The sequence below is a fragment of the Heptranchias perlo genome, chromosome 1 (genome assembly GCF_035084215.1).
Source record: "Heptranchias perlo isolate sHepPer1 chromosome 1, sHepPer1.hap1, whole genome shotgun sequence".
NCBI classification, from domain to species: domain Eukaryota; kingdom Metazoa; phylum Chordata; class Chondrichthyes; order Hexanchiformes; family Hexanchidae; genus Heptranchias; species Heptranchias perlo.
Window position 1 is genome coordinate 28731278 of NC_090325.1, and position 15582 is coordinate 28746859.

The following is a 15582-nucleotide window of genomic DNA, read 5'->3' on the forward strand; positions in this document are numbered from 1 at the left end:
CGGAAGAGCACTCCTGCTTCTCCTGGCCCACAATAAAAGTAAAAACAAAACTTACCTGTTTGGGCCTTTTCTGGCCCCAGCTCCTCTTCTCATTGTCTTCACCCGGCAGGAACGTTACAGCAGCTTCCCCGCTCAGGCCACCAGTTAAAATTGCAGTCAGGTCCCAATGACATCACTTGGATCTGACTTACATATGCAACAAAAGACCCCGCCGGCTTTGGGTGGGTGTCATTGCCGCCTGCTCAGTAGAGCAGGTTAAAATTCAGAAAAGTGAGTTTTTGGCAGCTTTCCGCTGGGAGGGTATAGTTAAAATTGCCCCCCATTGTTTTTGGTTTTGTTACACACGGCAGATAGAAATCTTCCTCCTGGGTTATACAGGAAAAAGGAAGAAGAAACAGCCCTACCCAGCAATGTCTCATCACCGGGCAGGGTTGAAACAATGTTGCATTCATATAGCACCTTTCACAGCCATGGGAGGTCTCAAAGCACTTCAATTGAATACTTGTGAGGTGTAGTCACTGTTGTAATGTTGGAAATTGCAGCAGCCAATTTGCGAACAGCAAGATCCCACAAACAGTAAAGAGATAAATGACCAGATAATCTGTTTTAATGATGTTGGTTGAGGGATGGTTGGCCAGGACATCTGGAGGAGAACTCCCTAGCTCTTTAAATAACACCATGGAATCTTTTCATCCACCTGAGTGGGCAGACTGGGCCCATCTCATCCGAATAGTGGCATTTCTGATACTGCAGCACTTCCTGGATTTTGTGCTCAAATCTTTGGTGTGGAGGTCGAACCCACGGCCTTCTGACTCAGAGCGAAGAAGAGTGCTACCACTGAGCCATGGCTGACACGTCATTGGTGTCTTTTTTGATTTCTTTATAGTTAAATGACTAAGATTTTTTTAATTTGGTTTTTAAAAACACTTTCTTTTAGGAGGGCTGAGGCTACAATGGACTTCAATTGACACAGCTGTGTTGCTGTTAATGGCTCAAGTAGCACGACTTCAAATAAAGAAACTTTTTGTCAGTTTTGTAATTGAGGAAGTAATCGTCTTCTGCAGTCTCTGTTCTGTGCAAAGGGATTTGTTGTAATCAGGAATGACCAACAGCCATGATACACCCAGATTTTGCTCAAAATATAGTTGCAGTTTGAAAAGCATACGGGATCCTGGGCTTTGTAAATAAAGTACAAAAGCAAGGATGTTATGTTAAACCTTTATGACACACTGGTTCGGCCACAACTGGAGTATTGTGTCCAGTTCTGGACACTGCTATTTAGGAAGGATGTGGTGACCTTAGAGAGGGTGCAGAAAAGATTTACTAGAATGGTTCCAGGGATGAGGGACTTCAGTTATGTGGATAGACTGGAGAAGCTGAGGTTGTTCTCCTTAGAGCAGAGAAGGTTGAGAGGAGATTTGATAGTCGTGTTCAAAATCATGACGGGTTTAGATAAAGTAAATAAAGAGAAACTGTTCCCATTGGCAGAAGGTTGAGAACCCAAGGGCACAGATTTAAGGTGATTGGCAAAAGAACCAAAGGCGACGTGAGGAAAAACTTTTAAAAAAAAACGCAGCAAGTAGTTATGATCTGGAATGCGCTGCCTGAAAGAGTGGCGGATGCAGATTCAATCATGGCTTTCAAAAAGGAATTGGATAAATATTTGAAGAGAAAAAATTTGCAGGGCTATAGGGAAAGAGCGAGGGAATGGGACTAACTGGGTTGCTCTTACAAAGAACCAGCACAGGTTCAATGGGCCGAATGGCCTCCTTCTTTGCTGTAACGATTCTATGATTCTAACTAGCAAACTCAAGGGTGGACAAACCCCAGATCCAGATGGATTGTGTCCACAAATACTCAAAGAAACTTGATGGGAGATGGAAGAGGCATTAGTATCCATATATAGAAAAAGGAATAGTGCCAGAGGATTGGTGAACAGCAAATGTAATTCAGATCTTCAAAAAGGGGATAGAACCAGACCAGGGAACTATAGACCAGTCAGCTTAAAGTCAGTGGTAGGAAAAATACTAGTATCTTTGATCAGACAACAAAACATCCAGAGACCAAGAATATAATAAAACAATAGTCAGCATAGATTTTGAAAAGGAATGTCATGTTTAACCAACCTTACTGAAAGAATAAGCAGGCTGGGGGGTTTTCTCTGGAAAAGACAAAAAGTAGACCTGATAGAAGTCTTCAAAATTATGAAGGGGTTTGATAGGGTGGATATGGAGAAACTGTTTCCACTTGTGGGTGAGTCCAGAACAAGGGGACATAAATATAAGATCTATAAATATAAGCCACTTACAGATCAAATAAAGAATTTAGGAGGATTTTCTTTACACGGAGAGTGGTGAGATTGTCGAACTTGCTGCCTCGTGGAGTGGTTGAAGCAGATAGCATTGAGCATTTAAGGGGAGGCTTGATGCATACAGGAGGGAGAAGGAAATAGAGGGATCCCGGGGGAGGAGGCTCTGTGGAGTATAAACAATGGCATAGACCAGTTGGGCTGAATGGCCTATTTCTGTGCTGTATATTCTATATAACTCTCACTGAATCAAGCAGCCAACTACACTTATTAATCCTCTCCCCAGACCTCTGCTACCTCCGGTCAATGCCACACAGTATTCAAGAAAGTTTTAAAATAAATTTATACTTCACGTAGAAAACCAACCACCAGTCTCTCAGAAGAACTAGTGTAAATCAGTTCTTCAAACACTTAATTTAACTTCCTGGTATTAAAACCAGTTTTAGTCCCATGGAAATTCAAACTTCATGGGGTATAGTTTCCGCTTTGGGTGCAATAGGGAAATTACGCCCAAAGTGCACTGGTTAGGTTAGGCTTCAAGTTTCTGCTAAAACTCATTTGTACAATCAAACATAAAATCTTCCATAAACCAGTGCAATCGGGCAGCGTAATAGAACATAATCATTTATTTTCTTTCCATTAATAAAGTATTCCTTGATGTAACCTGGTGTAGTTTTATTAATACAGCTGAAAATGGGATTATCCCCAAAAATAAGCATTTTTAATAAGTATCCAGTCCTCCACCTGTGGCTAACCTGATTTAAAATCATTGAAAATGACTTTAAGAAACTATACTGAACCATTTAATAATTGGTGTACACTAATCAGTTTCTTAGTAAATTAAACATTTTTTGATATGAGAAAACTTTTAAAACATGTCTACTACTGCTTGTGCGCCTAAGAAAACGAACACAATTTGAAAAGCCTTCCCGAACCGGCAGAATTTTGCAAAGTCGATCTAGGGGCGTGGCCAGGACCCGATTCTGGTGAATTGAATCTTGAACCAGCGTGAAAGATCATGGACATACTCAACAGGTAAGTGGTTTTGGGCGTAACTCACTTACGTTTAAAATTCCCCGATCTTTTGCACTGATTTGGCCAATTCCACCCAGATTACGCTGAGACAATGAGTAGAAAGTTGACCTCTACATTTCTTGTAATTGACTGAAGTATAGCAAAACATTTAATGATTGTTAATTTGCCATTACTCCATATTCTGAGTTGGTTTGACATTGAGCTGGTGAAACTTTTATATCTGGTGTACAATATGAATCGAAAAGCCAACTACAACTATACACTATTGACCTGATCTGCAGAAAACCACATTTAAACTGTGGAGACCCCCGGAGGCAAGTGTGAAATCCCCAGCTACTGGGCTTTCATTCCCACTATGATCTGCAGCAAGATTGTTTGGGTAAATCCCTGTTTAAAACTCCCACTTTGGCATTGCTTAAACTGTTATTTAAACTATATTTAACCTTCGATGTTTAGTTTTCTTTCCTCTTTTTAAAACTGCCTCAACATTCATGCTCATTGGGACATGTAGAGAATTATTTGGAGATTCACTCCTGACTTACCACACACACATACAGGCAACTCTGTATAAACCCACTGCTGCACATATTTTATAAGATACAAATGAACTTTTATATATGATACTCGACAGGATAATGTTAACTATCTCAAGAAAGATCCTCGCTGTTCTTTTGAAAACCTGTACGGTATCTGGTTAAAAAGAAAGTTTTCAATTAGCCAAAGGGGAGGTTTAGATGCACACGAGTTTTGCTGCAAGAGTTTGAGATGTGATGTGTACTCCTCCTCGGCTCTACCCAGCATCAAGTCAGCAGTACCTGGCATCAGCTGTACCAGGCATCAGGTCAGCAGTACCCAGTATCAGCTGTACCAGGCATCAGGTCAGCAGTACCCAGTATCAGCTGTACCAGGCATCAGGTCAGCAGTACCCAGTATCAGCTGTACCAGGCATCAGGTCAGCAGTACCCAGTATCAGCTGTACCAGGCATCAGGTCAGCAGTACCCAGTATCAGCTGTACCAGGCATCAGGTCAGCAGTACCCAGTATCAGCTGTACCAGGCATCAGGTCAGCAGTACCCAGTATCAGCTGTACCAGGCATCAGGTCAGCAGTACCCAGTATCAGCTGTACCAGGCATCAGGTCAGCAGTACCCAGTATCAGCTGTACCAGGCATCAGGTCAGCAGTACCCAGTATCAGCTGTACCAGGCATCAGGTCAGCAGTACCCAGTATCAGCTGTACCCAGCATCTCATTGCTCTCCCCATAAAAACCTATTTACCTAACATTTACCTGACGAAGGAGGAAGCCTCCGAAAGCTTGTGAATTTAAAATAAAATTGCTGGACTATAACTTGGTGTTGTAAAATTGTTTACAATTGTCAACCCCAGTCCATCACCGGCATCTCCACATCATAAAAACCTAAGCATAGAACATGAAAAGGCCATTTAGGTATCTTCTTCCAGTTTAGATTCTGTTTACTGTACATCTGTCCTTACCCGTGATGCTGCATCTATTCCCAATTTACAGAGCTTTTGTAGTATTTGTTGTAAAACAGAAAGTGCTGGAAACACACAGCAAGTCCCTTCACATTTGGAATACAGATTAACATTTCAGGAACCACTGTGCATTTCCAACTTTTATTTTAGATATTCAGTTTTTTTCTTATTTCCAGTTTGTTTGGAGACAGAGAGAGAAAGAAAGAAAGAAAGAAAGAAAGAAAGAAAGAAAGAAAGAGGGAGAAAAAGGAAGAGAAAGAACGACAGAGAAAAAGCGAAAGGAAAGAGATCGCTATATATTTTAGATGTTTTTCTACGATATAATTAACAATTAAATAGTTCAGTGTTATTTATTTCTGCAGTGTCTGTAATATTTTAAAATGTACACACAAATATATAAGACATAACCAGAAAAAAAAAACCCTCACCTACTGAAGAGACCACGACGAGAAGCGAGTAGTATCTTTGCCCGAGGTGTTCCATGGTGTCTGTTGTTTAAAGCTCTTCTCTCACTTGCCCTGGTCAATGACACTCTCCCGATGTATTGGCCGCAGTTATTGCTGCGCTCTGTGTTCTAACTACACTGGGACTATGCCTGCGGTACAAGTGCGAATCCAGCCGCGGTACCAAGTCTATCATATGATTCCCATCATGTGACGAGTCTCAATGTGGCAACCAATATTTTCATTCCTCACTCTTCGAAGGTGGGGTTTATTTATTGCGGATGTTTTAGAACAAAACTTTGTTCGCTTTTTAAAAAAAATACTAGTGCAAGTAGTTTCATTTTAATTGGCAAAACTTTCATGAATTTGAATATAACGTTTCAAAAAACTTGTATTTTAATTGCTTTCCTCCATTTTTAATACCGACTGCGATTAAAGCCACTGCTTCCCAGGTCTCTACCCTGAAGCTCAAAGAACTGTTGGGAGGGAGATTTTATATATTATATATATATATATGTGTATAGAATACGATCAGAATGAGAGAGGCTGGTTGCAAATTTATTTCAAAATAAATGGAGCTGCGTTTAACTTTACAGGGCGAGATACGCCAATAAGGTAATCTCACTGCAAATGAGTGAGACCTGATAAATCCGCGGCCGGTCGAATCTCTCAATAAGTTTGCCTCTCTAGTCACAGAGTAGCTGGCCTGAGTTCAGTGCTGCTGAGATATCAGCCTGAGTGGCGGATCGAACTTGCCTCCCATCTATGTGACACAGAGTCATTGTGTTGCACTATTTTTTTTAAAAACAAACTGCATCTCCAATTTCCACCAGAGGCAGGTGCAAGGTCACCGAGGCAGCGTGTCCCGAATCTCCTGATACAGCATCGTTTTACAATGAAACTCTCCAGCAAAAACCCTGCCGGGTGGCTGCACCAGAGCCACTGGGAGTGGTGAAGATTTGCGGTGGGACTGGCGGGGTGGTCCACGCCCCTGAGGTCTATCTGTCTTTCTTCCGCCACATTCCCGGCCAGGAGAGCCTGCCTATCTTTGCTGGATTTTTCATACTTCCCTTCCCCCTGTGCTATTCTGCTGTAACCATTTACATCACCTCTGGACCAGTCTATTGTTTTTATACTTGTCTCATTGTCACCTCCTTTTGCCTTACACCATCATCCCTTCTGTCATTAAATTACCCCTTTCCTTTTTGTCCTTCCTGCCCCCCTTTTCGCTGGCTCTGTACTTGCTTAAAAGCTGATAATCTCTAACATCTTCCTGTTCTGGTGAAAGGTCATCGACCTGAAACATTAACTCTGTTTCTCTCTCCACAGATGCTGCCTGACCTGCAGGGTGTTTCCAGCATTTTCTGTTCTTTTAAAATATTAGTTATGTCCCTTGAAAAAGTTGGAGGTGGGGGATGTCAGGTGTAAATTTGTTTCTCTGCTGATGACACTGCTGCCTGTCTTCCAGGGACTTGTGCACTTCCAGATTCAGGTTCTGTGATGGGCAGAATCAAATTTGAATTTAACATCACAATATAATTCTACTTTGTTAGGGCCAATGCTATTAGTGGTGCCCTCCTCTTGGGGGCACTTGGTCATTTCTTTTGCTGGAGGCATGGGGTAAACCCCAGTGTCACCTTCTTGGCCCCTTCAAAAGAGTCCCATAAATGTTGTTTTGAATGGGAGTCAGTCCACCTTCAGCAGCCAGGGTTACAAGCAATGAACTGTGTATTATCTGCCATGGTAATTGTGGTGAACCCAGGAATTGAACAGAAAGCCTTGTATTTTAGCTTGCTGGATATATCGCACGTCCACATGCAGCCTTCTTGACTTTGGAAAGTGGTAAATGCTATTAGACCATGGTTTAGGCTATAAACTACCAAACAGATTTATTAACAGTAAATAAATAAAACAGTAGCAAAGGTGAACAGTAAACTTATAGGAATTACAGACTGAACAGCCCTAGATTTCTCCAATCCAAACTGGAAGTACAGCAGAGTGCAAAACATCACGAGGACTGACTCTGCTGTGATTTCCAGGGTCAGCCTCATTAACCTCCAAGTGTTACAAACATCTCTAATTGGCAGCTCACCCATTGGAAGGCTGGAAATAGCATGCTGTTCCAGGACCTAAGGGTCTGCGGCAGCTTAAAGGGGCAGGAATCATCATCATTTTTGCTGGGCAAATTCTTTTGCTTAAAAAAAAATCTGTGAGGTCAGCTGAAGGACAAAGAGTCTTCTCAGATGCAGCTGTGGAAATGCAGCACAGAGGATGCATACCCTGTTTGGAATGCAGGCCCAAGGAGAAGTGCTCTGGGGTCATTGGAAGGAGGTGGCTAGGGCAGTGAGTGTCGACTATTCATACAATGCACGGTCACTCAATGCCAATGAAAGTTTACCAGGTTAAGCAAGGTAAGAGGAGACAGCCGCACCTTCTAAGGATTCGCTGTACTGAGCATGTCCAATGATCCACCCCCTCATCTTCTGTTAAAGTGTTGGATTTGCTTACCATCAATGCCCATAAGGTCACATGGTGACTTTGCATCCCCACCTCACCCTTCACCTGCAAGTGTTCTTTCACTCAGATCCTTGCATTCTTCTACCTCATAGAAAACCTCACCTGATATGTTGCGTGATATTTAACCTGTTGCATCACATCCATTGTGGGCTCATGCTGATAACTGTGTATTACTGCATGTCATGGGAACCAAAGGTAATCTGGCCCTTTTGATTACTTTTTTTTAAGGACAAAACAGCTCATAACAGTCAGGAGAGATCAGCAGCAGACAGCTCCCCATATCTTCAATCTCCCACCCTCTATGAGAAATATAGGGAATTACATAGAAATTACAACATGGAAAGAAGGCATTTGGCCCAATCAGTCCTCATTGCTGTTTATCCTCCACACGAGCAGTTGTCCTAACCTCACGTTCCTATATCCCCTTATTCCTCTTCCCTTCAACCACCTATTTAACCTAGGGTTGCTAACTCTGGTTGGACCTAATGCTGGAGATTCGGTCATATGACATTCAGACACATGACATTCGCAGTCTGTGAATGCGTGTCTGTGTAAACATATTTCCCTGTAAATGCTCTGGAGTTTTGTTGGATTACCTGATGGATGATAGCATTGGTGATAGAATTGTGATACTATTTGAGTACAAAGTTCAGAGCACTTATTTCTACCAGCAAAGTCACTCACAAATATTTAGATCCATAGATGTTCAAATCACACAAGCTTGGCCCACTAGTTATGGTCAGATCATTGCCAGTACGTTATTAGGAGAAATAAAACTGGTGAAACGAATTGTAAATCCACTGAGACGATTTTTTACAATGAGAAGATATGAGGCAGCAGATCTGACCAAGTCGTGGGGCGGTGTGATCCTCTGTCACAGTTACACTTTTTTAATAAAGAAAACTTTACATGCACCTCATGGGTTTGTTGAGACTATCACATTCACAAATACATGTCCCATTTTTCTTTCTGAGGGCATTGAAACTGATGTAACAAAAACAGAAAAGGCTGCAAACACTCCTCAAAACTCTGGGAGGGTCCATATCCAAAACATGGCCTTTTGCTCTTGCGAACCAGGAGGCTGAAGTACTTTTCTCCTGGGTCAGCAGCAGCAGCACCCAGGAGATCAATCGTCTATTCCGGGAGACTCCCGGGCAATCCAGGAGGATTGGCAATCCCTAATCTAACTTATTCTTAAATGTTGATGTTGTCTCCACTTTAATCACCAACTCTGGTGGAGCATTCCACAGCGTTATAATCCTCAGTGTACAAAAAATTCTCCTCCTATCAGTCCTCTCGTTGTAGACCCCTCCATCGTTGGAAATAGTCTGTTCTATCTCCCCCATCTCTTCCCTTCACAATTTTAAACACCTCTATCAAATCACTCTGTAATCTCCTCTGTTCTAATGATAACAGCCCCATCAGCACTACATCCTGGACAGGGAGGTCATAAGAAGGAACTGGGGGAGGTTGTTGCAGCTGTACATCCATAATTACATTCTGTTTCTCTTCCTCTTATACCCCACATTACCTAGCACTGAACCACATCATGAAACCTTTCATTCCTTTTACTGAAAGTGACACATGAGCTCTCTACTCAGGAAACCATTCTAAACTCTCTTCCTCTTTTCCTTCTTTAGATATCATCAATAAGATGCACTGCAGCAACTCGCCAAGGCTTCTTCGACAGCACCTCCCAAACCCACGACCTCTACCACCTGGAAGGACAAGGGCAGCAGGCACATGAGAACAACACCACCTGCACGTTCCCCTCCAAATCACACACCATCCCGACTTGGAAATATATCGCCGTTCTTTCATCGTCGCTGGTTCAAAATCCTGGCACTCCCTACCTAACAGCACTGTGGGAGAACCTTCACCACACGGACTGCAGCGGTTCAAGAAGGCAGCTCACCACCACCTTCTCAAGGCCAATTAGGGATGGGCAATAAATGCTGGTCTTGCCAGCGATGCCCACATCCCCTGAATGAATAAAAAAAATGCCACAGGAAGATGGCACAGGCTCCTCTGAATCCAGCATTGACAGCACTTCATGGTATACACCATCACTCACTCCCTAACTCTAGCTGACACACTCCAACCTGGGAGAGGTAGAGTGAGCCAGAGGGGAGATACACCAGATGATACACAAAGCATGAGTGAGCAGGTGATGGCATGTGACAACAACAACTTGTATTTCTATAGCGCCTTTAATATAGAAAAACATCCCAAAGTGCTTCAAAGAGGCGTAATCAGACCAAAATGGACATCGAGCCAAAGAAGAAGATATTAGGTGGGGTAATGAAAAGCTTGGTCAAATTGATGGGTTTTAAGGAGGTTCTTAAAGGAGGAGAGGAAGGTGGAGGTTTAGCAAGGGTACTCCAGAGCATGGGGCCTAGGTGGCTGAAGGTACGGCAGTTGATGGTGTGGGCAAATGGAGGGAGGGATACACAAGAGGCCAGAGTCAGAGGAATGGAGAGTTGCAGGGGGCGGGTTAGGGCTGGAGGAGATTACAGAGATAGAAGGGGTGAGGCCATGAACGTATTTAAACGTGAGGCTGAAAATTTTAAATTGGGAGCCAACTAGGTCAGCAAAGACAGGGGTGATGGGTAAACAGGACTTTATGCGAGAGAGGATACTTTATGCGGAGTTTTGGATGAGCTGAAGTTTACAGAGCATGGAGGATGGGAGACCAGCCAGAAGAGCATTGGAGTAATCAAATATGGAGGTGACAAAGGCATATATGAGAGTTTCAGCAGCAGGTGGCTGAGGTAGGAGTGGAGGCAGGTAATGTTACAAGAGATGGAAGTAGGCAGTCTTTGTGATGGGGTCAGAAGCTCAGCTCTGGGTCGAATAGAATGCTGAGATTGCAAACAATCTGGTTCAACCTGAAAGAGTGGCTGGGGAGTGTGATAGTATCGGTGGTAATGGTACGGAATTTGTAGCAGGGACAGAAGATGACGACTTCGGTCTTCACAATGTTTAACTGGAGGAAATTGCAGCTCATCCAAGACTGGATGTCAGCAAGTAGTCTGATGGCACAGAGACAGTGGAGGAGTTGAGAGAGGTGATGGAGAGGTGGAGTTGAATCTCATTGGCATACGTGTGGAACCTGACCCCATGTCTTCTGATGATGTTGCCAAAGGGCAGCATGTGGATGAGAAAGAGGAGGGGCCAAAGATAAACTCTTGGGGGACTCCAGAGGTAATGATGTGAGGATAAGAAGAGAATCCATTACTGGAGTTTCACTGACTACGATTTGATAGGTAAGAATGGAACCAAGCAAAGGCTGAACCACTGAGCTGGACAACAGAGGAGAGGTGTTGGAAGAGGATCTGTAGTTGACCATATAAAAGGCTGCAGAAAGGCCATAGAGGATTTGGAGCAATAATACACCACAGTCACAGTCATAGAGAATATAATTTGTGACTTTGATTAGGGCCGTCTCAGTGCTGTGGCAGAGGCAGAAACCTGATTGGATAGGTTCAAACATGGAGTTGCAGGAAAGATGGGCATGGATTTGGGAGGCAATTACATGTTCAAGGACTTTGGAGAGGAAAGGGAGGTTAGAGATGTGGCAGTGGTTTGCAAGGAGAGGGGGGTCGAGAGTTGATGACGACGGTTATAAAAGGGAGGGGGACAGTACTTGAGAAGGAGGAACCGTTTACATTGAGGAAGGAGACACTGTCACTTTTCATCTAAAGAAGAGGGGAATCTGGAGCTTACAGCTCCTATTTTTAAAGAATTTTGCTAGCAGAGCACCAGATATTGGTGCAGGCATCGGGTCCATATCAGATCGTGTGCTGCGTTAGGCAACTCAAGTGTGGCATGTGCAATGCATTGGAGGACGGTTTAATGACATTGCAGGCCACCATGAAGCATGTGGCAGCTTCAGGGACATCTGCCATGGAACCCCCATGTCAGAGGCACTAGGGCAGTCTGTACTTCTTCCATAGACGCTCAGACTGCTGCCGTAGAGCTCTAGATGTCGGTTGGAGAGGAAACAGTTGTGTATTGTGCAGCTCAAAACCGTGAGACCCTAGCAGGACTATATTGCAGGACTGCTTCCGGCTCAATTTAGGCACCTGACATGCACTCTCAACACACCAGTGGTGTGCTCAATTATTATTCTGCTGCATGTTACAAGAGCTCATTATATTGGTGCTCAGCTCAGGGCCTGGCAAACTGCACAGGTGTCATCAACCATGGCTGCAGAGCATAGCGCTGATCTCCTGAAAGCCACCCAGGACTCTTTCTGGGTCAAAAAGTGCTTGCACAGTGAACTGCTTTAAAATGAAGGCAGTGTGGCAGCTCCCAGGGAAACAAGTATTCAGTTGTATGATATAGTGCTGCTGGTCACAAACGAGCTGCACATTGAGATAGTGGAGTCCTTTCCTCTTGACACAGATGATTGCATAGATCAAGCGAACACACAAAGTCATATGGGTGCAATCTGTGCCTCCTTCCACCTTGGGGAATCCTGCTCTTCTGTAAAATTCTGTTATGCAGCCACTGATTGTCCTTGGGGAAAGAGGGTGAAATTGTGGCTCCAGCAAATAATGCATCTGTGACTTGCTTATTGCAACTGTGCACAGCTGATTAGCTATTGTTACTGATGTTCCCAGTGGCAGTCGGAATGACTGGAATAAGGGCAGTTGTGATCTTTACAGTCGCTGGCAGTGTGATGCTCGTGGTGGAGATGGGCTTGCAGCACGTGCCGTAACTCGTTGACCTCTCTTTCCTCCTTTAAGACCCTCCTTAAAACCTGCTTTTTTGACCAATATCTCCTCCTTTGGCTCGGTGTCAAGTTTTGTCAACCGATTACGCTCCTGTGAAACAACTTGGGAAGTTATATTATGTTAAAGGTGCTATGTAAATGCAAGTTGTTGTTGATGGCTTCATTTGTGAAGTAAAGCCTCTGCAGGCGCTGCTCCCGGGACAACTGGAGGTAGGAGCACCTCAGCTTGTATATTCTGCTGTGGGGGCTACTGGCAAGTGAGTGCTGTGAGCCACTGGTGCTGCTAACCACTCTGACATGCCTCCATTGCTCCTGCAACCAAGCACAATTCAAGCTTCAGGAACAGTATTTCATCTTCACCCTGTATAATCTAGCCCTCTTATCTGAAGATTTGTGAAAGCTTCAGACTGCAGCTTTGTCCCCCATTTTCTTTTCAGAAAGGGGGCTGACAATGTGGGGTGGGTCTGTCGGTACTTGGGATGCATCTGAATGCAGTGTGGGGGGTGGGGTCTTGCACCCTGGGTGTTGACCTTTTTTCAGGACTGTCAGACCTACAGTGTGCTTCCAGCCCTTCCAGTTTTCATTTCAGACCCCATGTCTTTCCTGTGTTTTTAACCATGCCATTTGCACATTCTTTCACTCTTCTAATGTATTATCGAACCTCACATCTTTTATATTGTGTAACGGGTTCTTTTATGTTCACCTGAACAGGCAGATGGGGCCTCAGTTTAATGTCTCATTCAAACAATGTAGTACTCCCTCAATACTGCAAGGAATTGCCAACCTGGAACCCACAACTGTCTGACTCACAGGTGAGAGTACTTCCAATGAGCCAAGCTGACAATTATTTTTCAGTTTTCCATTCTGATGATAGGCACCCACCCGAACCAGTTCTCCTCCATAAACTTACGGTTGAGCGCAGAGCTTCAAAATATAAAATAGTTGTAGCTGCTGCCCAGGTATTTGATGTAATGTTTTTTATGGTTTGGGGGATTCCTGTATTTAGGGTATTCCCAACATGAATATGGAGAAGGGTAAGGAATTCCCCAACTCTCCGGTTTTAAGATTGTTTTTAGCTTATAGCTGGCATCTTCCTCATCCCATTCTTCAAAATGGCAGCAGTGACCAGTGAAACCTGGTAGTTGGAGGAGTGAAGCATCAGTAACAGCTGCTTACCTCTCTGAATTCCAATCGCAGTAGTCCCCATTCAATGAGGTATGGTGTGTGTCCATGCTGTGGTCAGGAGGATGGTGGCAATGTACTCACACTGGCTATGGTGAGTTATGTTGCTCACTATGCCATTGCAGAGGTGTTCCTGGTACCTGCTAGTGACTATCCTCCTTGGGGACAGGGGTTAGGTAAGCGGGGTCTCTGTGGAAACAAAGTGGCTCCAATGTGACCCACCTGGAGATGAAAGATCTGCCCAAGTTAACCCTCTGTGGAAGGCTGGGTAATCTGATACTTCCAGGCAAGTCTGCAGCACTCCAGGAGGCTGCTGATAATTGACCAGCCAGTTCATGGTTCATTAATGGGACACGGTGGGGTAGAACTGAAACTAGTAGCTGGAATTCTTCTTGGTTCCAGATAACCATCTAAGCCAATGCTCTTTTAAGAAGGGTGTCCTGGCTAGACAAGCAATGGGAAGTTTATCAATACTCTGTTCTGCTAGGCTGCATGGTTCTAGCTGGTTAAACTCCAGTAGTACCCTGTGCTTACCGGGGATCCCTAGCATTGGCTCCTGCCAACCTGTACCTACGTAATCTGGATTTAAGTAAGTGGCATTCACCTCTACAGATGGACAGTATGAACTCCATGTGGGGCAAAGTAACTTGGTTTACTCTTAAAAATGGTGATGGATTTCCACACGTGTCAGATTCCTGACTGGTTCTAAATAAAGTGAATTCAAAATGGCTACAACCCTTTCTGAAAGTGCGCACTGCATAGCCTATCATTTTTTTTAATTTTCAAAAATAAAGGTGTGAATGTAGAATGTACAAAACAAATAGCTGTGTAAGGGAGAGAAACCTCCCTGCTGTGTTTGTTATTTTATGGTCCTTGCTGCAATATCATTTTCAGTAACACGATCAATATATTGAGGCAGCCATTGGCTTTGAACTGCAGGAACTATTGCAATTGGTCAATCTTCTGTTCATCAGTGATAACATGATAGCTAAAGAACAGTTAGCTGTTTAATGTGACATTTTCTATGACATGTGAGCTAAGTTACACAGCTGCTAGGATTTTATATTTCAGCTCTCTCTGTACTTGTGCCCATATAAAGATTGAAAACAGGCCACTGAAAATTTCTCATGATGGGTATTGCTTATATCCAATGGACAATTCAAATAACAACTCCACAACAGCACTGTTGGAATCAGATGCTCAGCAACGTGAAGGCTTTCAGACACAAACTCACAGCAATACTATTCTGTGGCATAGTCCCCAGTCAGGGGATGAATGTTGGCCAGTTCAACGGGTGGCCTTTGCTGCTTTTCTTCAAATACTGCCATGAGATCTTTTACATCCACACAAATGGACAGAAGGAGTACATCTCAATACTACACTGACGTGTTAGCCTAGATGATATGCTTAACGGACTCAACTCACAGCTTTCTGACTCAGAGGTAAGAGTGGTACCAACTGATAACTACAATATGGGAGAAATCAGACCTCCAGCTTCAAGCCTCAAAATCCATGTGAGTTCCAGGAAAAGTGATATGTTTAATCCTTTTTTATGAATTATCCTACACTCATTGAACACTGTCTCTCCCACTGCTCCTCTAGAGAATTCAAATTTATAGAGAGCCCAGTGAGATCATTTGAGACAAAAAAAAACTTTAACATCGATTTCACAGCCTCGGAGCAAGTGTGAAACTCAGAAACCATTAATAACACTGACGACAAAGACCAAAGGAAAAAGATAGATGCAAGGAAAAATTTCACATGCAATGCTTTCCTTATGGGAACTATGGACAGAATAAGAAATTAAAGAGACACAAAGTTTGGTTGCAACAGCATCTCAATCATTTGGGGGATTCAATAGGATAT

At 43.5% G+C, this 15582-nt stretch overlaps 1 protein-coding gene across 2 annotated transcripts in view; it reads right to left on the bottom strand.

The window, feature by feature from the left end:
• Positions 1 to 5537, bottom strand: part of si:dkey-21a6.5 (signal peptide, CUB and EGF-like domain-containing protein 2) — a 47835-nt gene extending 42298 nt beyond the window's left edge. Inside the window, exon 1 of one of the 2 annotated variants that reach the window (XM_067982903.1) lies at positions 5265 to 5509. In XM_067982903.1, coding sequence (XP_067839004.1) covers positions 5265 to 5319 — 55 coding nt within the window. In that variant the 5' untranslated portion in view covers positions 5320 to 5509. Of the gene's footprint in view, positions 1 to 5264 lie in introns of both variants that reach the window. The other variant, XM_067982910.1, reaches the window with a different exon arrangement.
• Positions 5538 to 15582: the final 10045 nt, after the last annotated feature.